General features: G+C 55.5%; 1 protein-coding gene across 5 annotated transcripts; it reads left to right on the top strand.

Moving 5' to 3' along the window:
• The first annotated feature begins 527 nt into the window (after nucleotides 1–527).
• Nucleotides 528–22,521, top strand: DMKN (dermokine). Of its 5 annotated transcripts, none has more exons than XM_049703028.1 (14): nucleotides 528–1,097; nucleotides 1,314–1,493; nucleotides 2,918–2,983; nucleotides 3,092–3,136; nucleotides 11,262–11,321; nucleotides 11,806–11,904; nucleotides 15,042–15,089; nucleotides 15,277–15,324; nucleotides 17,832–17,888; nucleotides 18,206–18,253; nucleotides 20,392–20,463; nucleotides 21,495–21,518; nucleotides 21,627–21,674; nucleotides 22,214–22,521. In XM_049703028.1, the coding sequence occupies exons 1-13, from the start codon at nucleotides 567–569 to the stop codon at nucleotides 21,672–21,674; spliced, it is 1,326 nt and encodes a 441-aa protein (XP_049558985.1). In that variant the 5' UTR covers nucleotides 528–566; the 3' UTR covers nucleotides 22,214–22,521. The 5 variants fall into 5 exon arrangements, with proteins under 5 accessions (XP_049558985.1, XP_049558983.1, XP_049558982.1 ...); XM_049703026.1 differs by having other exon boundaries at nucleotides 1,206–1,493; XM_049703025.1 differs by having other exon boundaries at nucleotides 529–1,205.
• Nucleotides 22,522–23,653: the final 1,132 nt, after the last annotated feature.

Here is a 23,653-nt window from a genome sequence, read left to right as displayed (position 1 = left end):
GGCCGGAGCATAAGAAGTGTGGGCGTTGGGGGTCAACAAGAACAACAAACAACAAGAACAAGGTCTGATGATTCCCTCAACTCCCCGGGGTTGCTCCCCACCCCCTGACTGTGCCTCCCACCCTTCCAAAATCTTGCTGCTGGGGAAACTGGATCCTTAGGTCCCCGGAGAGGAGTGAAGATGCTGAAGAACCAGGCCTGGGTCCCAGGGATGGAGGGTGCCTGAAGGTGCAGTTGGGAGAAAGGAGGCCTGGACAGTGGGTGAGGAATAGAAAGGGGAAGTGATTGGAAGGGCAGACATCTGGGCTCGGGGTGGAGGGCCTGAGCTGGGCAAGGAGCAAAGATGCCATGTGAGTCTTCTCCATTTATGACTCACCTACTCTTCCTCCTCCTCTTCATTGCTCAACCCCAAATCTCCCTGGGAATTACCTCACTGACTGGAGATCAAGTCAGTGCCTCACAGGGTAATTGAGTCATGAGGGGTGGAGCAGAGGAAAGGAAGCAGAGGATAAATAGTAGCTTTGCCTCCCTGGCCCCTCTCTGCATCCTCCCCACTTCCCCAACAATATGCATCTTGCCAGTTTGCTCAGCTCCTGCTTCCTCTTGCTGCTGCTGGGACCTTTGCCTGGATGGGCGGCCGGTGCTGACCCCGTTAAGAAGGTCACTGAAGGGATCAGCAAAGGGCTGAGCAATACAGAGAGAGAGGTGGGCAAGGCCCTGGAAGGCATCAATAATGGAATCCCTCAAGCTGGAAGGGAGAAAGATTTTAGTGGACTCAACAGTGTGGGGAGCCAAGCCGGTAAGGAGCTGGACAAGGGCGTCCAGGGGCTCAACCACAACTTGGACAAGGTAACCCATGGAATCAACAATGTCGCCGGACAAGCAGGAAAGGGAGCAGAGAAGTTTGTCCCTGGGGTCAACAGTGCTACTGGACAGGTTGAGAAGGAGGCAAACAAAGTGATTCAGGGGGTCCACGATGGGGTCAACCAGGCAGGAAATGAGGCAAGTAGGTTTGGCCAGGGGGTCCACCATGCCGGGAAAGAGGGAGAAAAAATAGTCCAGGGGGTCCATCATGGAGTTAATCATAATGGAGAGGAGGTGGGAAAGTTTGGTCAGGGGGTCAGCCACGCTGCAGGGCAGGCTGGGAAAGAGGGAGAAAAAATAGTCCAAGGGGGGCATCATGGAGTTAATCAGGCTGGAAAGGAGGTGGGAAAGTTTGGTCAGGGGGTCAGCCACGCTGCAGGGCAGGCTGGGAAAGAGGGAGAAAAAATAGTCCAAGAGGGGCATCATGGAGTTAATCAGGCTGGAAAGGAGGTGGGAAAGTTTGGTCAGGGGGTCAGCCACGCTGCTGGTCAGGCTGGAAAGGAAGTGGAGAAACTTGGCCAAGGTGTCCCCCACGCTGCTGGCGAGGCCGGGAAGGAGGAGGACGGGTTGCATCAGACGGTTCATGATGGGACCAACCAAGCCGGCAAGGAAGCCAACCAGCTGCTGAATGTAGGTGAACAGGGGTGGGGAAATGGGGAGAAGGGTGTTGGGGGAGGGAGAGGTTAAACGCTTGGGACATTTGGGGCGCCCAGGTCCCTATCATTTGGTGAAAGAAGCTTGGGCAGCTCTGTAACCGTGTCCTCCTTCTCCCTTACAAAGGAGCTGGTGGTCAGCTGGTCAGAAGGATTAAGCCATCTTATCTGCAAAGCCCTGTATCAGAGAATGGGAATGGGACCCAGCCCCACCTTCAGGGGCTGCCTCCTAGTTAAGGAGATCTAAAGGGAGGGACGTGAAGCCTCTCCTGGGGAACAGGAAGCAGTGACTGAGGCCAAGATCTATTACGGTGCGAAGAGAATGAGTGTTCAGAAAAGCCAGAGCATCCGCTGGAGCTTGAGGAATAGCTTTGGGAGAAAAGCCCTGTTCTGTTTAATGTTCATAACAAGCCTGTGAGGTAGGCGGGCTGAGGACTCCCTGATTCTCAGGTAAGGAAACAGAGGCTCAGCGAGGCTTAAGGGATTTGCCAAGGTCATGTGGCTAGCACACAGCTCTGGAGAATCACAAGTCGGAGTTCCTTCTCTTCCTCCCCACCGCCCCACCAGAGGAGGCCTTCTGGAGGATGTCTGGTCCCCACTTACATAGGGGGAATAGATACCGGAGCCCAGGAGAGGCAAGCAGAAGCACGCACAGCGTAACAGGCTCCAAGGAGGAACAGGAGAAGGCTGACTCCCGCCTGCCCCAGGTCCCCACTCCCCAGTCTCCACGAGGACTCTTTGGGGCACCACCTTGAGGACTGGCCCAGGCCTCAAAGCCCATAGCTACAGGGGCTACCAGCCACGGAACCAGAGAGGCGTGGGGTGGGGAGGAAGAAACTATGTAGAAAGTGTGCAGGGTGAAGGAGGGGCTCTGAGTTAGATGCCAGGATTCACCACATAGAGACTGAGAGAGGACTGTTTGTTTGGGGATTTGAGGCCGGCAGCAGCAGTGCAGCAGGGGAGACACTGCTGAGTGGGGAGAGGATTAAGGACAGGGATCCCCGAGTTAGGGATCAGGTTAGCGTGTGTGTAGAAGGGGGAGCTTTGAAGTCAGGGCTGGGGTTATACTATGGTCCTGGTATTTGCGTGGCTTCTCTGGGTTCCCTTTCCAGTTGGGCCCCTTCTCAGTGACTGAGAACATCTCATTAACTGAAAGAAAAGGGAATTGAGGGAAGACTAAGCAGTAGGGGCAGACGTTCTTCCTGGCTTCTCCTCCCATCTCTCACAGAATTCCCACAGCAACATGGGTTTCCTTTCTAGATAGTGAGGGGCAGGGGGTTAGCCTATGCCTTCTGCCCCAGCCCCGGTCGCCCTCGGGGAAGCTGGCCACTGGGGAAAAGGAACTTGGGAGACCCTTAGGGTCTGGGGGGCATGTAATGACAGCCTGGGCTTCATCCACAGGGCAGTCCTCAAGGCAGATTCACTCACCAGAACGGAGGGGCTGCAACCACAACCTTAACATCTGGAGTAAGTCTCGTGAGCACAGGGTGGGGGGGGGGCGGTGGAGTGGAGGCTCTCCTAGGAGGGCTGGTGCGACAGATGCTGGGGACTAACCTTCTTGTCCTTGAATTTCAGGCTTTAGTCAACAAGCCCTTCATTGACCTTTCAGTTCTGTGGAAGGTGAGTGCCCACGTGGTTTCTACTTCCTACTTGGGACATGCTCTTACATCCTCTTCCCGTTGCCTGTTCACTGACAATTGCACTGTGGACAGACACTCAGCCTCTGCAGACACCATCCAACCCATTTTCCAGCTCTGGTTTTCCTTTCCTCACTGCTCTTTGCCCTTCACATCCTGCTTTCATCTTTCGGGCGCTTTCCGTTCCCACTGAGGCACAAAAGTCCTGTGTACATCTCGGAGCCAGGAAGGGAGGGGCTGCTGAAACCCTCCCCTCTGTGTGCCTGTCCCCTCTCCGCGGCATCTCCCGTCAGACTCCTTCCCTGTTCTGTGCATCCCTCCGCTGCTCTGTCCCTGCTGCCTTGTGGCAACGTGCTGGGTGGCGGGAACCTGTAGCTCTGTCCTCTCCCTGGTTGACAGCAACCTACCTGCCCCGCCAGCCCAGGAGAAAGGTTCCTGTGGGATGCTGGTCCTCCCTCTGGGCCCAAAGGAAAGTCCTAGCTCTTCTGTTTGCATTTAGTACATTCAGATGCCTGAGCCTGGGGCAAAAGGGTGAGGGTGTGTAACAGCCCTAAGACTTGCCAGGAACCCAAAGGCACACCCTTGTTTGTTCCCGGGCTGTGGAGGTGGCAGGGGATCCTCTCAGGCAAAACACACAAGGCTTCTCTGTCCCTACAGAGGCCCCTGGCACCTCTGCCTGGGAGGACCGTCTCCCTATTCTTCCTGAATCTAGGTGCCGCCTTCCGTATGTTCTTCCCCAGAACATAAGCAATTCCGGAGCTAGAGTAGTCAGTCTCCCTCCCATCTCTCTAGGGTGCATAAGGGTAGAGTTCTTGCGACTGTGTGCCCTGCATCCACCCCCTCTCTCCTCTCTTCCAGAGCCTCACCAACATCATTCTCTAAACTGACGAACTGGCCTTGTTGAACAGACTGACATTCCTGTTGTCATATCAGCTGAAATGACCCGAAGGAACCGGGGGGCAGTAGGAGGATAGATTTCTGGAGTGCCTTAAGGGGCTGTACTGAGATTTGTGGGTAATACAACACACTGTACTCTCATCATGGCTCACTGTGCTCCCTCAGGAGGGATTCGTGGAGGGGAGGCTTGTCTTTCCTCCTCTTGCTTCTTCACCGGAGACGCTGGGGGGTCCGATGCACAGGATGGGTTGAGCTGGAGATTTCAGGCTGATCCGATGGGAGAGGGCCATCACAGGGACGAGCCATGCTTCACCAGTGCAAAATTCATGCTCAGCACGGGGAGGAAATTCGTGCAGGGGAAGCCCCTCCAGGCCAGTAGTGGGGGCAGAAGCACCAGGGAAAAAGTGGCAGGAACCTTGGTGAAGCCCAAGGGGGTAACATCCTCATTCGGGAGTGTGGCACCAAAGGGATGTCAATAGTCACTTGTGTGTATTGCGCAATCAGGGCATGCGCGGCTCCCTGCGCTTTGCCTGCATGACCTCACTGAATCCTCCCCACCACCCAGTTAGGTAAGAGGTACTGCTATTGCCCCATGTTATAGAAAATCCCATGGAGGCTCACGCAAGTTAGGAAACATGACTAAGGACACACAATAAGTGGAGGGAGAAACAGCCTAAGAGCTACCGAGGATATTCTGAAAACGAAGAGGCCTCTCTCCTGTTTAGTATCAGTAAGGAGGAGACTCAGTGAATAGGAGAGAGGAAAGAGGTACATGTGGGAGATCCTCTCTTGGGGACGAGGGCCAAAGGCTCGGGGGGGAAGCCACTCTGAGGACAGGAGGCCTCTTTACAAGGACAGGAATAGGGACACAGAAGGCCCGGCTCAAAGCCCGGACCAGTAATGATAGCAACCACTACATACTGAGCACTTCGTAGCTTCCAGGTACTGTGTGAAGGGCTGTTCATACTCTGTAACCATTTAAGCCTCCCACAACCCAAAGGCAGAAGTTCCCTTATGATCCCCATTGTATGGATGAGGAAACTGAGGCTCAGAGGGGCCAGGGCACTTGCCGGGGGCAACCCAGGAGAAAGCAGCAGGCCTGTCTATTGCCAGAACCTGACCTTGCACAGTCGCCTGTAACGTCTCTAGAACACTTGCCAAGCACGGGCCTGAGCGCTGAGAGACCTACATTCCAGTCAGTACCGTGCGCCTGTAGGCCGCATCCTTCCCCTCCAGGGGCCACCATTTCCTCCCATATAAAGGGGGGTGGGTGTCTGCAGGAGAGGACTGCAAACATGGCTTCCAGCTCCAAAATTCCATCAACCGTGGGACCAGAAATAAGAGACAGCGTTCTTGCCCTTTGGGGAATTTACAGGCTTCGTGGGGAGATGAGGTGTATAAACAGAACATGAAAACAAATACAAAGCGGTGCATCACTAAGGACTAAATGCCACAGCAGGGAGGGGAGGGGCCTGACGTGCACAGTAAAGGTGGTGCTCCTGGCGCTTTATGTTCTCCTTGTTTTTCCTTATCTGTAGAATACCACCATTTTTTTTTAAGTTTTATTTTTGTATTTATTTTTTACTTTTTTTTTTTTTTTTTCTTTTTGGCTGCGCTGTGTGGCTTGCGGGATCTTAGTTCCCTGACCAGGGATTGAACCCGTGCCCCCTGCAGTGGAAGCGCTGAGTCCTAACCACTGGACCGCCAGGGAAGTCCCCAGAACACCACCATTTTAATCACATGTGTTGCTTCTCTCCCCTGGCAATATTTTACTGCAAAGATGAAAGAATTTTATGGTGGATACCTGCATACCCGCCACTTAGATTCCACCCCTAGCACATGACTACGCTTGCTTTATTGCGCTTCCACTCATCACACACCTAGCCGTCTAGCCACGTACCGATACATTTTGGATGTATTTCCTAGTAAATCACAGACCTTTGTTTCATGCATTTCAAGAAGCAGCAGTGTTCATTCCTACCACACATTTCCTGAAGGTCTACTCTGTGCTGGACGTCTTTTCACCTGGACTGGAGGAGTCCCTTCCGAGAAGGGAATTCTTCTTTCAGAAAGTAAAAGCTTTCATTGATTTTATTGTATGCCCATGTTCTTGCTTGGTTGGGGGTCCTGGAAGTGCCAAAGAGATATAGGATAATGAGTATGTGCTGGAGGTCAATCCTGGGAGGCTTCTGGAAGAGAAGAGCTGAGCCAGAACTCAAAGGTGAAAGCGGCATGGCTCAGTCCTGCCTTGAGGCCTGGTGGGCTGCTTCCTCTGCTAAGAGCGTCCTCCCTGCCTCTATGCCTCTGTGTGCCCCACCTCCCCGAACCTCACCCAACCTGAACCTAGGGACGCCTCTGTTACTCTCTCATGGCATGCTGATACCGGTCTTCACAGTGCTGTGACAAGCTGTAATTATATACTTACCTGTTTCATGTCCATTCTCCCCCTAGACTAAGAGGTTCCAGAGGAGGGGTCGAGGCCGGGTACACTTGTCTGGCAACTAGTAGAGGGGAGCCTATTGGCCTGAGCGGACTTGGGAAAGGCCTTGGAATGAGGGTGAGCAAGGACCTGTCACCTGGGCCAGAGAGGGAGAGCCAGGCGAGGGCATGAGAGAGAGAGGGCAGTTTCTGCAGTTGTGCAAGAACAGGGAGAGGAGTCTGGGCGGGACCCTCACAGCCATCTTTTATTGGGTGTTCACTCTGGGCTAAGCACTTACAGACATGATTCATTCACCCTCACGACCTCCCTCGAGGTAGGTCCCACGTTTACCCCCTTAGACATGGTGAAGCCGAGGCTCAGAGAAGGGAGAGAGTTGGGGAGGCCACCCAGCTAGTAAGCACTGATGGCCAGCTCCTCGTCCAGAGCAACTACCTGCTGGGGACCTCTGCTGGAGGGGCGGCAAGCTTCCCCCGTGACCCTGGGGTGGGGAAGGGGCTACTTCAAAATAAGTCCCCTTTACCAAGTTCAATCTGACCCCTTTACCTGGGTCAGATTCTGACAGCTCCATTTTTTTTTTAAACCATTTTAATTAATTAATTTATTTATTTTTGGCTGTGTTGGGTCTTTGTTGCTGCTCACGGGCTTTCTCTAGTTGCGGCGAGCAGTGGCTACTCTTCGCTGCGGTGCGCGGGCTTCTCATTGCGGTGGCTTCTCTTATTGCAGAGCATGGGCTCCAGGCGCGTGGGCTTCAGTAGTTGTGGCACGTGGGCTCAGTAGTTGTGGCTTGCGGGCTATAGAGCGCAGGCTCAGTAGTTGTGGCGCACGGGCTTAGTTGCTCCACGGCGTGTGGGATCTTCCTGGACCAGGGCTCAAACCCACGTGCCCTGCAATGGCAGGCGGATTCTTAACCACTGCGCCACCAGGGAAGCCCTGACAGCTCCATTTTACCATGATCTTGTATATGATTTTGTATGTTTGTTTAACAGCTCTAGGCCTCAGTTACCTTATCTGTAACATGGGAATAATATTTATCTCTCGAGGTTATAGTGAGGACTACATGAGATCATGCATGTGAAAGCACCTAGTCTTCTGTTTGGTTCACAACAGGTATTTAATAAATATGCCTTAAGACTGATTTGAGGTGACCCCTCAGGTCCAGGGATGTCTGAGGGTAGTGTTTCCCAGAAGGTAGAACATGGGACTGCTGGTGGCATGGGAGAATTTAGGTGGTTCGTGAGGATGGCTTTGAATAAGTCTGAATCACACAGTGAGAAATTTACTCTTTTCTTAATTCTCTTTGAAGCTTTCTGATTAGGTAAAGAGGAAGACTCCATTTCTGTGCTGGTGTGCCTGGAACACCTCTCTCATACTTGCTAATCTCCCTTTTTAACAAAGAGGGTACAGGAGCTGCCGCCAGCTATAATGTAATACGATTGTTTGCTTCTCACTTTGTTTTTCTGGTTCTTTCTATATATGGGCCAGTGAGCCTGGCTTTCCACTTAAGAGTGGTGATATAAAGTATTCTCTTAAAATATACTTAAGAAAGTAAGCTGGCTTAAAGAAAAATATTAGTAACAGAGAAGGGAGAGGGCAGCTCTACACCATGGTGAGGGTGTCCCGCGAAGGAAGTGTGGGAAGGAGTCCTGGAGTCAGTGAGCACACACACCACCTCCTGCCCTGTGGTCCTGCCCCGCGGGAATGGGAAGCAGCAGGCTCAGGGGGCTGGGATGTCCATCACCAACCCCGGAGGCCCCAGATTTCCTCCTGCTCTCTGCCCCTTACATGGCCCCGGAGCAAAATCCAAACTAATTCTGTCCAGGGAAGAATGAGGGCTTCGAAAAGCAGGGGAAGGTCTGAGACACGGAGATGACAGAATACGCTGGAAGCCAGGCTCAGGAATGAGACAGGCTGGGCTTAGCTTTGCCTCTACCGCATACTCACCATGTCCCCTCTGAGCCCCAAGTTCTCTGTCCCTAAATGTGGTGTGTGCTTCTCCACTCCCAGGAACCCCAGGTCCTCCCACTTGGCACTGCCTTGGGTCACTGGGACTCATCGCCGAGTCATCCCATGGACAGGCAACAGGCTCTGGAGTCAGGGAGGCCACGGGCCCCGGGGTGGGGGATGCTCTCGCCCGTGGGGCTGAGGAAGCGGCCCATGCTCTTGGAAACACTGGGAGTGAGGCTGGCAGACAGGCTGAGAATAAGACCGATTCTCCCAGGGCTGTCTGAGCCTTAAAGTGCCTAGTCCGGTGCTGGGCACATAGAAAGCCCTGGATAAACTGCAGCTACAACGATGATGATGATTTTTATTGTTATTACCCCCACCACTATTATCATCATTAAAGAGTCAGCGATGGGGTAATAAGGAGCTAGGAAGGAGCAGCGGAGGACAGACAGGGATTGTGTTTACATCGTGAGAGGTGATGGGTGTTACAAGTTGGGGTGAAGGTGTTGGGGTGGAGAGAGAGACTGACGGAGAGACGCTGAGAAAGGCGGATAGAAACCGGCCCCTCCTAACTCGGCGATGAGTCCCAGCGATACAAGGCAGTGCCAAGTGGGAGGGCCTGGGGTTCCTGGGAGTGGAGAAGCAGCCTCGCTCGCTGAGCAGCGATGAGACCTCGGGAGGCTGCCCGAGTTCTGCATCCTGAGCTGGGCCCAGGGGAGAGGGCCACTGGCTGACCCGGGGCTCCTGCCCCTGTGCTGACCCCTCCTCCCTTGCCAGTGCCACTCTGGCCCCTCTGGGAGGGGCTGGGGGCAGCAGTGGGGTGCGCTGGTGTAGTCCCAGCCCTCGCGGCAGGCCGTGAGCTCACACACGTGCCCCCACCAGGCCCGGTAAACAGGATGGGTGCCTGGGTCAGCAGCTCCCTCCCTAGGTCTTCCTCGCCCCCTCATTCCTTGGGGGTGGCCCGCCTGCCCAGCTCCCCAGCTCCACCCAGCTTTCTCAGCTCAGAGCAGCCGGGATGCTAACTGAGGCGCCCCGATGACCCCTCTCAGGGTCGTAGCCACTTCCTTCCCCGACAGATGCCTGGCGTCCCCACTGAGGGCGGTCTCCCGGGTCCCAGGCTCTCTGTGGCTGGAAGGTGTGGAAGTGTGAGGCAGTCACCTTTAGATGGCAGTATAGGAGGGGAGAGAGATGCGAGAGACAAAGGCCGATGGAAACGGAGAGGAAGGCTGAGGAAGGGCACCTGCAGCGGCAGGTGGTGTCCTGCCATTCTGGCGTCCCCGACCCAGGCTGGCTTACACCTAGGGTGGGTCCTATCCCGCTGGGTTCCCTACCCTCGCCCCCCTGATGAGGTCCTGCCTGATTCCTCTCTCCTAAGTCCCCCCCCCCACCACCTCTAGGAGACACTACCAGCCTATCACCTCAGATGCGACCGCCTACCCTGCGCCCCAGACTCCTGGGGTTGGGAAATGGGAACACTTTGGCACCGGTCTCATCCCATTTCCCCCTCCCTCCCTGATGCACGGGCTCCCTCTCTGTTTCGACACAGGCTCTCAGGCTCACAATTACAGCTCACCTATGGGTGGCTGGGCCTGAGTCACTGTGGGGAGGGACTCTGGGCTGCCCAGCCCTGCCACCTTCTTCCAAGCTACAGTATAAGGAGTAGCAGCGGGGACAAGGGCTGTGGGAAAACAGGGACATCTGGGAAAAGAGAGAGAAGGCTGCAGACCTAGAGGAAGGGAGAACGAGAAGTCAGAAGGAAGGAGAGCAGGGAGGAGGGCACGCAGACGCAGGGAAAGAGAAAGGGCAAGCGAGTAAACTTGGGTGGGAAGAAGACACTCAGGAGAGAAGGAACGAGGCAGAGATGAAGCTACAGGGGTGTCTGGCCTGCCTCCTGCTGGCCCTGTGCCTGGGCAGTGGGGAGACTGGCCTACTGCTGAGTGGAGGGGAGAACTCTGGAGCAGGGGCCATGGAGACCACTGGACACGGGGCGGGAGAGGCCATCAAGCACGGAGTCGGGGAGGCCACTGGCGGAGGGGATGGAGAGGCAGCGGGTTCTGGAGTCAAGGAGACCATGGGCCCCGGCGTGGGGGATGCTCTCGCCCGTGGGGTTGAGAAAGCGGCCCATGCTCTTGGAAACACTGGGAGTGAGGCTGGCAGACAGGCTGAGAATGTCATTCAGCACGGAGTGGACGCTGCCCACAGCTCCTCGCAGGGGATGCCTGGCGGCAACGGTGCTTTGGTGAGTGGCTGGAAGCCGGGTGTGGAAATGGGAGGCTGCGGGCAGCTGGGTTGAGAGTCCTGGGAAGCAGTTAATAGGAGGAAGGGCTCCCTTATTGGTGGCTGTCTGGGCCAGTTTCCTTCTATGTTAGGCATCCCTCCCCCACCACCCTGAGGTCTCTCTCCACCTGCTTCTCCCTGTGGCTTCTCTATCTGAGTTGCTCTGCCTGTCCTACCCCATCCCAGAGGGAGGTGGCCACACACACTCAGGGCGGCCACGTTGTTCTTGCAGGGAACCAATGGGCAGCCTCCTTCTGGAGGCCATGGCTCCTCTGGCTCTCCAGGCAATCCTGGAGGTCCAGGGATTCCCTGGGACCAGGTGTATTCTGGAGGCTCAGGTGGCAGCTTTGGGACCAACTCTCAGGGAGGCTCCTGGGGCCACGAAGGCTATGGAGGGGCATTCAACCTAGGCACCAACACTCAGGTACATCAGGACATCAGGACATCACCCTGGCCCTGATGCCTGCCACCTCCCTCCCTTCAAGCCCACACTTTTGGCGTTTCCCCCGTGTCCTTCCCGATCCCATGCTCAGTCTCACCCTCCCTGCAGGCAGCTGTGGCCCAACCTCCTTATGGCTCAAGGAGAAGCAGCGACAACCCAAATGCAGAGGTAAGAGGAAGAGTCTGGAGAAGAAGAGCTGTCTGGATGCGTGTGATAGAAAGTGGGAGAGACGAAGAGGAAAGAAAGATGGGCAGGGGAGGGGTTGAGGGAAGAGGCAGGTCGGACAGGGGAGAGAGAGGTGTGGGGAGGAGACTTGGAAGAGTGAGATGGGCATGGAAGAGAGATGCGATGGGAAAGAAGGCCAAGCCAGGGAAGCAGGAGAGCCTGGCCTGTGGGGATGGCTTTGACTGAAGTCTCAAACCTCACCCGTCCCCTTCCCTCTGCAATGCACCAACCGCCCACCATCTGGCTCAGGTGGAAGCTCTAGCAACTCTGGGGTAAGAGGACAGGACAACCTGGGGCATTCTGCAGAAATTCTGCTCCTCTCAGACTGGGCGGGAAATAGTCCTGAGCAAGGGAGGCCGGGGAGAGAGGAAAGCAATCTCGGTGTCCCCATCTTTAGACCTCACTCTGGTCTCTTCCTGACCCTCAGGGAAGCAGCAGTGATGGCAGGAACAGCGGTGGCAGCATCAGTGGCGGCAGCAGCGGCGGCAGCAACAGCAGCAGCGGTGGCAGTTCTGAGCTCCACTGGGTAAGTTCTCCTTTGTTGAAGGCAGAGGTGGGGCCCCTGGTGGTCCCTGCTGAGGAAACCCGCTCCGAGGTCTTCCCGAAAGCTGCCAGCCCCAGGGTAGGTGGCGTCACCGGAGTTGTCATCCTGGGCTCCCTCAGCTTCTGTTCCCCACCTTCCCAGCCTCACCAGGAAGTGTGGCTTAAATATGCCCTCTAATTTCCAGAAGAGGTGCCCTGCCTACGGTGCTCACTCTAGCCCCTCATCATCCACTCCCTGATGCCGGGGATGCCCTGTCTCCCGTCTGACCTCTAGTTCTGCAGGCGTGTCCACTTGGCGAATTGGACTAGAGCTGGGGTAGTGGATGGAGCAAGAGAGGTGGGCACAGGGAAACATGACACTTGTTTGGGAAGCTCCCAGGAGGATTGGGGCAGTACCGCACGTGGAAACTTAAGGACATTTACAGAGCTGAGGTGTGGACGCTAACAAATACAGTGTCCCTACGTGAGGGGTGAGAGGGCCAGGAGGGGACCACTACCTGGCAGCCGGATTGGGGTGGAACTCCCATCAGGGGTCCTGCTGAGAGGGGGCACAGCTGGCTTCCTTGGGGATCTGGGAAAGGCCTCAGGCAAGAGGAGGGTCTCAGGCAAGAGCAAGCCAAGTGTTAATTTACTGCTCCCTGTACTACCTGCTTTCCCCCGCCACCTACAACTGACCCTTCGAAAACTCTAGAAATTTTGATCAAGGCGGTTACTCCCAGGTAAGGATTCTAGGGGTCCCTTCCCCTTTCTAGGTTCCAGGAGAGGGTGAGGGGTGAGGAGAGGCAGGAGGAGGGCCGAAGGAGCCCCAGGGTGCCAGGGTCACGGCTCTTATGAAGTTGGTCTCCAGTGGCTTTTCCACCCCTGGCATGAAGTGGAGGTTGGACGGCAGCAGCTCAGAATCCCCCAATTACCCTACATCTCCAAATACACGTGGCCACACCTACCCTTCTCCGTGCCCCGAATAACTTCCCTCTGTGACTGACCGGCTGAAGATGGGACAGTGTGGAGCTTGGGCAGGGCGTTAAAATATCATAGTGCCTATTATGGGATGACTTCCTATTTGGGGAACGATTTGGGCCCTTCCAAGCCCTTTGGAGACCCCACACGGACTCTCGCTTTCCCTTTTGCTGGGATACAATACCAGCTCCTCCTTGGGTAGCAGGGGTGGAAGTGGTGGGAACAAACCCGAGGTGAGCGTCTGGCAAGGGTGTGTCTGTGCAGATCTGCCCCGAACGGTGGGAAGGAAAACAAGAGGCGTTGAGGGATGGGCGGGGAACGGGCTGACTGCCGCCGGGTCGGCGGACCCGGGCCAGCCACGGAGTTAAAATGCTGCAGTCTGGGGACTGGACTAGGTGTCTTCGTGGGAAATGAGAGTTTCTCTTTCTCTCTCCCACCGTGCGATAATCCACGCAGTGAAGTCCGGGAATCTGGGGAATCTGGGGGTCAGGTGAGAGGCGAACTTGCAGTGATGGCAGCTCATCACGGCAGCTGTGCGCCCTCCTCAAGGCAACTCCGCTCCGGCCCCCCCTCCTAAGGCTAGCTCTGGTCCCAACCCCCTCTCTGGGGAATTTACAATCTAGAGGGAAGAAACCAAACACATGCTCCTGAAAAGACTAACCAGCTCCGAAGTAATAATTAATTGCAGATCCTTATACGATATACCTCACTTTATACCACAGATGGGGCTGTGAAAAATCGTATGAAAACCAATCCTTCTAGAAACATGATTGTTTCAAACGTCCTATACCCTGCGGGTAAACAGTATTCGGGTGACTTCTTTGAAGGACTTTGGAAACAGTGTTTTGAGTGCGTACATGGAAACTGTTTCGAGAGCGTACATTTCCCTCCTAGTTATTCTGGAAATCTGCCTCTCCCTCAGCAACTGCTGTGCTGACAGAGGAAGTGTTGGCTAAGGCTCACAGGAATCACCTAGAGGTCTTGTGAAAATACAGATTCGCATTCAGCAGGGCTGGGGTGGGGCTGAGATTCTGGTTTCTAACAGGCATCCTGGAGAGGCTGCCAGCCCGTGCCCCGGGGTTGAGTGGGGCCCACAGGGCGAGGAGCACGCCTAACGGGGAGGAGGAGGCGAGGGGTGGTGATGCCACCTGGAAGGCTCTCGGGAGAGCTCCTTGCATATCAGGGATACTAACCTTTCATGGGTAGACAGGTTTTAAGGAACCCTCTCCCAGTTTGTAATTCTATTTCTAGTTTTATACTACCAAAGTCTTCAATATATCGTGAGATGGAAAAACAGACAAAAATGACAGAATCATCAAGGGGATATTTTTTTAAACCATATTTAAGAAGGCAGGGTTGACAAGTGGAAAGGCAGCGAACTTTGATTCAGAAGATGGGGGTTCAAACGCCAGCTGCGTTACCTGTCATCTGTGTGTCATCAGGCAAGTCGATTAACCTCTCTGAGCCCAGGCTCCCTCTTGGGTAACATGGGGACAGCAAAGCCTAACTTGTTCACCCCCCTCAGTTACTGCAGCGCTTTCTGCATCATAATCACATCAGGGTGGTTCAGAGTCCCAACACTGGAGTCTGACACAGAGACAGATGCTGAGAAAAGCTGTTGGACAGCCCTACGTTTCAGTTTCTCCATCTGTACAGTGGAGGCGTCTCCACGTGGGAAAGAGGCGGGTGGAGGCGCAGTGCCCCGCTCACAGTGGGACTACATATTGGCTACTAGCAGTGTTTGCGGGGGGCAGGGCATGGGGGGGGAGCACGAATATGGATATGATTCGAGGGACTGGGTGGGGTTATTCTGCTGAGCAAGTAGCGAGTCAGTCCAGGAAGGCTTTCTGGAGGTGGGGCTCTTAGGTACTGTGTTGAGAAGAGGAGAAGGTGGCTTGACCAGAGGCGGAGAAGGGTGGGCCAGGAGTGGGATGATAGGTGGCGTGCACGACAGGATGTAGAGCTTGACCATCAGTTCCCTTTTCCCCACCCAGGGGCAAGGGTCTAGCCGGGGAGGGGAAGCTGTCAATAGAACCAACATCTTGGTGAATGAGGACGTCACTCCTCCTTGGGCTGCCTCCGCCCGACACCCACATCTCCTGCCCCTGCCTCGTGCTCACAGCGTGGGTCCTTACTCTCATCCCATTTCTCATCGTCCCTTAGAACTCTCAGCTGTTTCCTGGGCTCTTCGGCTTGGACACTTTCTGGAAGGTGAGTTCAACAAGAGTGCGCTGCTCGCTCTCCTTTGCAAAATCAAACCTCTGTCCCTTGGTCCCACAGGCTGAAGTCTTCTTTCTATAATGACTGTCAGCAGTGGCCCTTGACCTCTCTTGTCCTGGGGCCCTGAGCCAATTACATGATGACCCAATTTGGTCATTCTCCTTCTTTTTCTCTGCAGAATTTAAAATCCAAGCTGGGTTTCATGAACTGGGACACCATCAACAAGGTGAGGGCTGGAAGGCCGTTCATTCTGATCTTTGTGGGAGAAGGGATATAGAGAAGAAAGCTAAACCCTTGCTTGGTGAGCCAGGGAGCAATGAGGATGGTCACGAAGACAGCATTCCAGCCAGTGCTTTCAAAAGAAAAGATGAAAACAAGGAGGAAGGACAGCAGAGACCTGAAAAGAGAGGGGGAACTTGCAAGCAGCTGGGAGTGGGGGGACGAGGAGGCAATGGGCCTCTTTCATGTCTCAACATGCAGACCCGAACTGGTCTGAACCTCAGTGTCCCCTTTGACACCAGAAGGTTAAGGGGAGAGTCAGTAGGCCTAATCCTCAGGGACCAGAGGCAGAGGTAGGGGACGGACCGAATCATCAGGCGAAGCTAAAAGACCACCTGAGGACTGACGCCCAGAGAGACGGGAAAAGGAAGCGAACACGCCGAGAGCCTGGCGGTGTCGTGAGTCCGGGCCCTGCACATATGCAATGTTAGGAGTCGCTTGGGGCCCAGAACCTGCTCCTCCTTCCTCCCCGCCCACCCCTTCCTCCTGCAGCGGAAGCCCTGGCCAGGCCAATTTGACACCAGAATAGCAGATGTACCTCCAGAGCGGAGGGTGTGGACTGAGAGAGGAGGTGAAGGACAAACAAACAATCCAGATACCAAAGGCAGAAGCTGCAATCTGCGGCCCACTGACTGTTTGATTCATTTTTAAAGAACAGTATGGCAACACCGGGCCCCTCTTGGTCAGACTCCCACCGCCCACCACAGTTCTTCTAGCCACCCGCCTGGCTCCGTGAGCAGTGTAGTTTCTGACCCTTCACGTAAAAGAAGGCAGACTAGGACCCCTGCCCTCCAGAACGTGTGAGGGAGGGGGTTGGTGGCAGGTGGGGAGGCAAAGGGACAGCCCTCAGGAACGTCACTTTCTGGCAGTAAGGTGGGGAGTGAAGGACAGGAGATGCAGAAGCCCCCAGCTACAGCGGAGTCCCATTTTGGATGCACAAAATAGACTGTTTTGTTCTGTTTCGTAAAGAGCTGTCTCTGGCAGGGGTGAGACGCCCTACCACGGACCACGGGGAGACCAGGCCCCTGAGCAGGGGGCACTTAGGGTCTGATGGGAGAACCACGGCACACACAGATACTTCCCAGAGGGCCAGAGGACTGACAGCCAAACGTTTTTGCACATCCAGGGGGGCAGTAAGGGGAGTGCTTGCAGTCAGGCAGCATTCATTTGGGGTGGCTCCCCCGAGGATCGGATCTCCTAGGGAAGGGGCAGCACAGAGGTGGGCAGAGAAGAGGATGGAGCGTCCCCAGCTCCTTCACGGCGGAGGGAGGGGCGACGAGGCAGCCGAGGACTTCAGCCAGGGTGAGGAGTAAGGAGGGGGGACCAAACGTTCCTGGCAAGTATGGGGGCGGGGTGGGTTTCAAGCCCAAGCTGGACTCTCTGGATTTGCCCCGATGACAGCCGTGGGCCAAAAGGTCCCTGCGGATTTCCGGAGCAGGGGTCCAATCTACCCTTGCCTTGGTCCACTGGTCCCTGAATTCCTAGTCATCCCCCTTAGGACTTATTTCTTTGCTCAGGACCAGAGGAGTTTTCACACCCTGTGACCTCCAGATGGATGGGGGCCCCACCCATTCTCTTTTTAAAAAAATTTTTATTTAATTTTAATTTTAATTTTTGGCTGCGTTGAGTCTTCGTTGCTGCACGCGGGCTTTTCTCTAGTTGGCGGAGAGCGGGGGCTACTCTTCGTTGCCGTGCGCAGGCTTCCCATTGCGGTAGCTTCTCTTGTTGCAGAGTACGGGCTCTAGGTGCGTGGGCTTCAGTAGTTGTGGCACGCGGGCTCAGTAGCTGTGGCTCGTGGGCTCTAGAGCACAGGCTCAGTAGTTGTGGCGCACAGGCTTAGTTGCTCCGTGGCATGTGGGATCTTCCCGGACCAGGGCTTGAACCCATGTCCCCTGCATTGGCAGGCGGATTCTTAACCACTGCGCCACCAGGGAAGTCCCCCTGACCAGGGAAGCCACTGTCTCCCCACTAATCTCAACCCTTGTCCTTGAAATAAATATCAGCTCTCCCACACTCCTGGTGTCTCCTCCTTTCTTACATCTCCACTGTTGTTCCAGGAGGGGTTAGGAAGGGGAGACTTCAGCCCTACAGCTTTGGGAGATGGGCTGGAGGTGGCGTGACAGGTGCAAAGGTGGGCATGTCAGGGGCAGGTTCTGGTCCTGAGGTTTTGCCACAGCTGTGTTCTGCCTGAGGCCGGGGGGTAAATGGGGCTAGAGAAGAATGGTGTCGTGTGCTGTGTATGTGGCGGAGGGGTGGTCAGTGGCTCCAGAGACCTAGCTTCTCTCTCCTTGTTTCCAGAAACAGTTTTCTGGTGTCCCTAAAGACACCCAGCTCCCCCTGGACCTTAGTCACAGTGAATCCTGTAGGCTGAGGAATGGTGGTCGCAGGAGCAGAGGGGCTTAGGGGAGCAGGGGTCAGACTCCCTGCTCACCTGTTCCCCACTTTCATCCACAGGACCAAGTCCCAGACCTCAGGACTCGCATCTTCCTCTACTTCTGTCGACTCTGGGAGGTAGGAGAATTCTCCGTCTTTGAAGAACTGAGGATCCTGGTCATCCTGTCCCTTTCCCCTCCCTCCCTCAAGGCAGCTACCCCTCCCTCCAGCCTACCTGTCACAAAATTCCCCCTCTTCTCACTTTTGAGATAGGTAATCTCACCCAAGTCTTATCACCAATGCCACCAGAAATGCTGACACCCTCAGTCTCCGGTAGGCTTATCTTTATCTAACCCCAAACTACACCCAGCGCCAAACTTTCCCAACCAGCTGCCCCCCTCCACCCTTGGAATTCTCTTTCCTCATGGCCCACTCATCTCTCCTTCTCCCTCCAGAAGTTCAAACAAAACACTCCTTTCTTGAACTGGAAAGCAATTACTGAGGTAAGGGCAGTGGGACCCCTCATTTCAGGGTCGGGAAGCTCAGCTCTGAGGACGTGGGGTTCTGGGCCCTGGGCAGTGGCTTGCAGGTTCTGTTCCGGTTCCTCCCCGTCCCTGCTGAGGGGGGGTGCCTTGCTCCCTTCCCACTTTCCTCCCTTCCCACTTTCCTCCCTCTGCGCAACGCCTCACCAGTGGAGGTGGGATGGGAGAGGGAAGCTGTGAGTCACTGAAGAAGGAGCAGAGTGGGAGGTCCTCCCTGGGATAAAAGCCGAGGTCCCGGGTTAGGGCCTCCACAGGCACAAGATCATGAAGCCAGCCACTGTCTCCGCCTGCTGCTGTTCCGGCTGGGCGTGGCCTGGCTTGGGGGAAGCCACAGCTGCCGTGAGCAGGTGGAGGGGACCATGGGGTGGGGTAGAGGGAGGGACCTGGGACTGGGGCCAACTCTCAGGGCTGGAAAGGGGTCACTAAGGAGGAAAGTTGAAGGGCGGCGGGAGGGCAGTGTGCATGGGGGGAGGATGGAGGGTCATGGTCGAGTGCAGGCAGCTGCAGGGGGTCTGATTATCTGGGTTCTGGGAAGGATGGGCAGGGCCTCTGGGTCCTGTCAAAGGCCACACGTCCATTCCGCATGGCCAGTGGCCTTCGGGAATCAGGACGCTTGGGCACTGAGGCAAGGGCTGCCCACTCACTTGTCCATGTGGGCACGTGAGGCTGGACAGATGGGGCCACATTGTCTGATTTTTCAAGAAAAGCTAGAAATCTGGTTTTCAACTAATTTAATTTAAACATGTGGACCAAGCAAAAAATGTCTGGAGGCCTACGGTCTACCAGTTTGTGCCCACGGTGTAAGGCCTAATAGTGGGGTTAGAATTCAGGTATAGATAAGGCAGAGAGTTAAGCCAGACTTGGGAAGAACATTGTGACCCTGAGAGAGAGAGAGAGAGAGAGAGAGTGTGTGTGTGTGTGTGTATGTTTCTAGCAGAGAAGTGACAATGGCAGGAACTAAACTTCCCCCTAATGAGGAGATCTTCCTCTTGCCTCGATCGGGGCAGGGGAGGTGGCCAGTGCACCTGCAGTGCTTCTTAACGGGGCTCCATCTCCTTTCTTGTATTTCTCCCCTTCCTTTCTCTCCTTTGACCCAGAGCTAACCTAATGCACTCCACTTCGCCTCTATGCATAACAGACCATCCTTCCAAGGACCGTATAGAGAACAGCATTTGGGAACAGGGATTAAAAGCCCTGTGAGGGGAGCAGGGTTTGCTGCAGGCAGAAGGCGGGCTGGGGCTGAGGTGCCCAGCTCTGCCCCGGGAGCTTGTGCGGGTACCGCTCATCTGTTATTCTAGCTCCGGCTCCAGGTGCCTGGGTGGCGGAGGTGTTGCCAACCTGTTCTCTACCCTGGCTGCCCAATGCTGAGTGTAGAGATCTGTCCTGTGTCTATCTGGGCCATCAGTTTCCTCCAGGCCTTCTCTGTAAGCAGCGCTTATCACAGACCGCTGAGAGGGGCGGGGTGGGCTGGGCGGGGTGCTGGGGCTCTAAGGGGAGGGCAGAGCCTGGGTGGTGGGATGCTGGAGCCTCGAGAGTCCAGCAAGGCCTGAAGCACCACGGAGCCACCCTCACCGCGGCGCCCTCTCCCTTTGCATCCGTGCGCCATCGGACCAGAGGAGGGTAGGCGCTGCTGGTCAGGTGAGCCCCTCCCTCAGGAGGCCCTAGAAGGTCCCTGGTTCCTCTCAGCCTTGCTCCCGGGTCTGGCCAATCTGCAGTTCTCTCTCCCCATGCCCCCCGTTCTGTAATTTTCTCAGCCTGGCACAGGATGCCAAGATGCGGCAGCTGTAACTTCTAAGGTAACTGCCACCCGACCACCTGATTCAGACTTCACTTCTTTCCTTGGTCTCCTCGCCTCACCTCCCCAGGGACACTTGAGGAGCTGGGAGAGGTGGAGAGGGACGAGAGAGGCAGGGCCATCTGGGCTGGGCCCATAAAGCGAGGTGAGGGCGTGGGCTCTGGCTCAAGGAGATTCTGTAGAAGAAAACACATGACACAAGGAGGGGAGGAGGCAGGGGCTTCGAGAAAGGCCCAGCCGGGGCCGGGATGTGGGAGCAAAATGCCTTCATCCCTTCTCTCCCGCCCCCTGCTTCCTTCCGCAGAACTACGATTATAACCAGCAGACACACGCTACTGCCAGTGGGGGGCAGCACTCAGCCCAGATCCCCACTAAGGTAAGGCTTGCAACCTTCCTGACTCCCACTGCACGGGGTCTGCCTGGGGGTGACAGGGGAGGCCTTCACTGCCAAGGTCCTCTGGGTAGGCTAGCTGAGGCCGAATCCTGTTCGCTTTGATAGTCATGTCTCCCCACCCCCGTGCAGGGGGACTCCAGCTCCCTGAGAGCAGTTTGGAAGAGAAGGGTAGAAGGTTCACACCCACTCACTCAGAAAAGGTTCTAGGGGAGCCGTGGGTGCATCGCCTGCCATGGAGAAAACTGGGACCCAAGATCCTCTCAGTGAGGAATATAAGCCTCCAAAAAAAAAAAAAAAAAAAAAAAAATCACCCCACACGCGGCAAAACAGACAGACAGGTTTCCTTTGTCTGCTGACCTTTCTTGGGGAGAGGAGGCCAGCCCAGAAACTCTTGGTTGGTGGGAAAATAAATGCTTCCTTTCACAAAGGAGATAACAGGAAAAACAATGTGACGATTTTGTTTTATACGGGTGCAAAGAAAACGATCTGATAAATTCAGTAAATGAATGTGCTACATACTAATTAGGCTGGTTAGAAACACACAAACAAACAGGCAGTATTATCCCTCCATCTCTCAGAGTAATAAAGGGAGAGAAGTCCTCTCCCCTCCCCTCTCCTTGGGGAGAGGACTTCTACTGAGAGATCAGAAACTAGCTGCTGACTGAAAGGAGGTGAAGATGTAGTTAACACTACCTGTGGGTATCCACTTCTGCCCATTGCTCGTGGCCAATTTCTATCCCCCTAGCAGGCAGAGGGAGACCTACCTTTCCTCTTTTCACTCCCCTTGGTCAGTGTGTGCTCAGGGACCATATTCAATATCATCTTGGGTAAAATGCGCTCAGGGTGAGATATCTGCTGTGGCTGAAGGGCCACAATCAGACCAAAGGACCTTTGGGGTGATCCTGACCTGAGCCTGTCCCCGCCATGGGCCCCTCCTGAGCCCTAAGGACATGGTCGAGAACAGAGAGGGCACCGAGGTCCTCACCTCACCTCCTCTGATCTTCTCTTTACAGTGCGGAGTCACAGTTTCTTCCTCGGTAAGTACTGGGGCAGAGAAAATCCGGCTGGCGAGAGAAGGGGTCTGAGGCCAGAGGGTGTGCCGGGGACGGCGCTCTGTCCACTCAGACATTCTCCTCGTCCTGCAGGCTTCCCGGGCGCGACCTGACCTGCTGCAGTGGGTGAAGTTTTGGTAGGTGAGTGTCAGTGAGCTGTGCAAGGCTGCAGCCAGGAGCTGAGGCACGCCGCCCCGGGGGGTGGGCGGGGGGAGGGAGGGCTGGGGGCTTGGCCCTCCCTTTGCTCTGGGTGGACACACTAAAGGTATTAAGGAGGAGACCCCAGCGTGGGGTGTGGAGAAAAACTCATGAGAAGATGACCTAGAACACTCGGAACACCCTCTGAGTGCTGGGTGGTGGCCTGACAGAGGCAGGGCCAGAGAACAGCAAGGCAGGCTCGGTTAAGCAGTGGGAACAGGATAGGCATTGTAGGGCGGGGGCGGGGGGGACTGTAGTGAGGTGAGCCTTTCGGGTTTAAAGGCTCAGAGGCAGAAAGACGCGAGTCGCCGGTGGGGAAGAGGTAATATTTGTTTTAGGGAGGAGTGAAAGCGAGGGGACCGCAGGTGACATAGGCAGGACACGAGGGAACTGTGGGTGCAGAAGCTGGGTGAGAGGATGCCTGGTTTCAGCAGCTCTAGGAGTGGCCGTGTTCTACCATTTTCTCTTTTCTTGTCTTCTAGAAAATCACTTGCAACTGCGACTGAAGCCCTGAGAACCATCAGTCATCAAGGGACCTGACTGTGCCCCTCCCCCAGCTCTTGGTATGGGTGCTAACACCTGCTTTTTCTAGGTTGGGTACCTATCTGTCTATCCCTTGTTTCCTCCCACCCACTGTGGTGTCTCCTTGACCGTCAGCCTCAGTGGATACACCAGCCATTGCTTCACCTGCTCCATTTTGTGACCTGAAGTTACCGTGACAGAAATTCAGGAGGCACGTCCTACTTTAGAGTTTCTCTGTGGAAATAAAACATGAGTCTTGTTTCCCTAAGACTTTGGCAAATTTTTTTTTTTTTTTTTGCGGTACGTGGGCCTCTCACTGTTGTGGCCTCTCCCGTTGCGGAGCACAGGCTCCGGACACGCATGCTCAGCGGCCATGGCTCACGGGCCCAGCCGCTCCGCGGCATGTGGGATCTTCCCGGACCGGGGCACGAACCTGTGTCCCCTGCATCGGCAGGCGGACTCTCAACCACTGCACTACCAGGGAAGCCCAACTTTGGCAAATTTTATTCTTTAATACTACACTGATGGCCTGGATCAAGGAGGAGGGAAGAGGGAGGTTCAGGGGCAGGTAACTCGCCTTCTTCCTGAGAGGGGTATACAGGATGGGCCGAGAGAGAGAAGACTGGGACGTCCTGATGAGAAGTAGCGGATCTCACCGGGCCTGGGTTTCTCCATCTGTGAAAAATCATCTTTGCCCAATTTACATGTGACTAGCAGGCTTACTGCACTTGGAGCAGTCACGGATGTTCCGCTGGCCTGAAAAAGCCACAGGGGAGCTACTGAAATCAGGAGGTGGGAGTTAAGGGGCTCTTCCAAGAGAGGAGACCCATCCTGGAGGGTCAGGGCAGGGCAGAAGGAAGAGCGAAGGAAGAGCGTGGGACCGGCAGAGAATACGCCGCAGCCTCAGCCTCGTGCACACGCCAAGGTGTGGACAAGGGTGAGTCTGGGTTGATGTGTTTAGGAAGCTGGGGGGAGTGGCGAGTCCCCAGTCCCTCGTCACATGCCGTAGAGGCTCTCCAGGAGACAGAGGGGTGGTGAAAAACTTCTACTCCATTCATGCACCAGGGAAACAGCCAGAAGCTGGGGCTCAGGCTGAGCCTGGGCTGATCACCAGCGGAGGAGCCCTGGGCACGGGGCGGGGAGTCTGTGCTTAGCGTCTCTGAGCAAAGTCCCGCCAAGCCCACACAGTGAGCCTAAACGAAGGGGCCCCACCGCTCTCTGACACCTCGGAGGTCCTTGACCGCCTCTGGCGGACCCAGGAAATGAAAGGAGGACGGGAAGCACCCTGCCAGCTTCAGTGATGCCCTCAGAGATTGCAAGTTCCCCGAGGGCACGACCGCTGTCTGCCTCGATCACTGTTGCGTTCCCGGGGCTTAGCACAGGGGCTGGCACAGGGTGGG

Source organism: Orcinus orca, chromosome 20, assembly GCF_937001465.1.
Source record: "Orcinus orca chromosome 20, mOrcOrc1.1, whole genome shotgun sequence".
Lineage (NCBI taxonomy): Eukaryota > Metazoa > Chordata > Mammalia > Artiodactyla > Delphinidae > Orcinus > Orcinus orca.
Note: the sequence above shows the minus strand (reverse complement) of the source record. Positions and strands in the feature narration are given on the sequence as shown.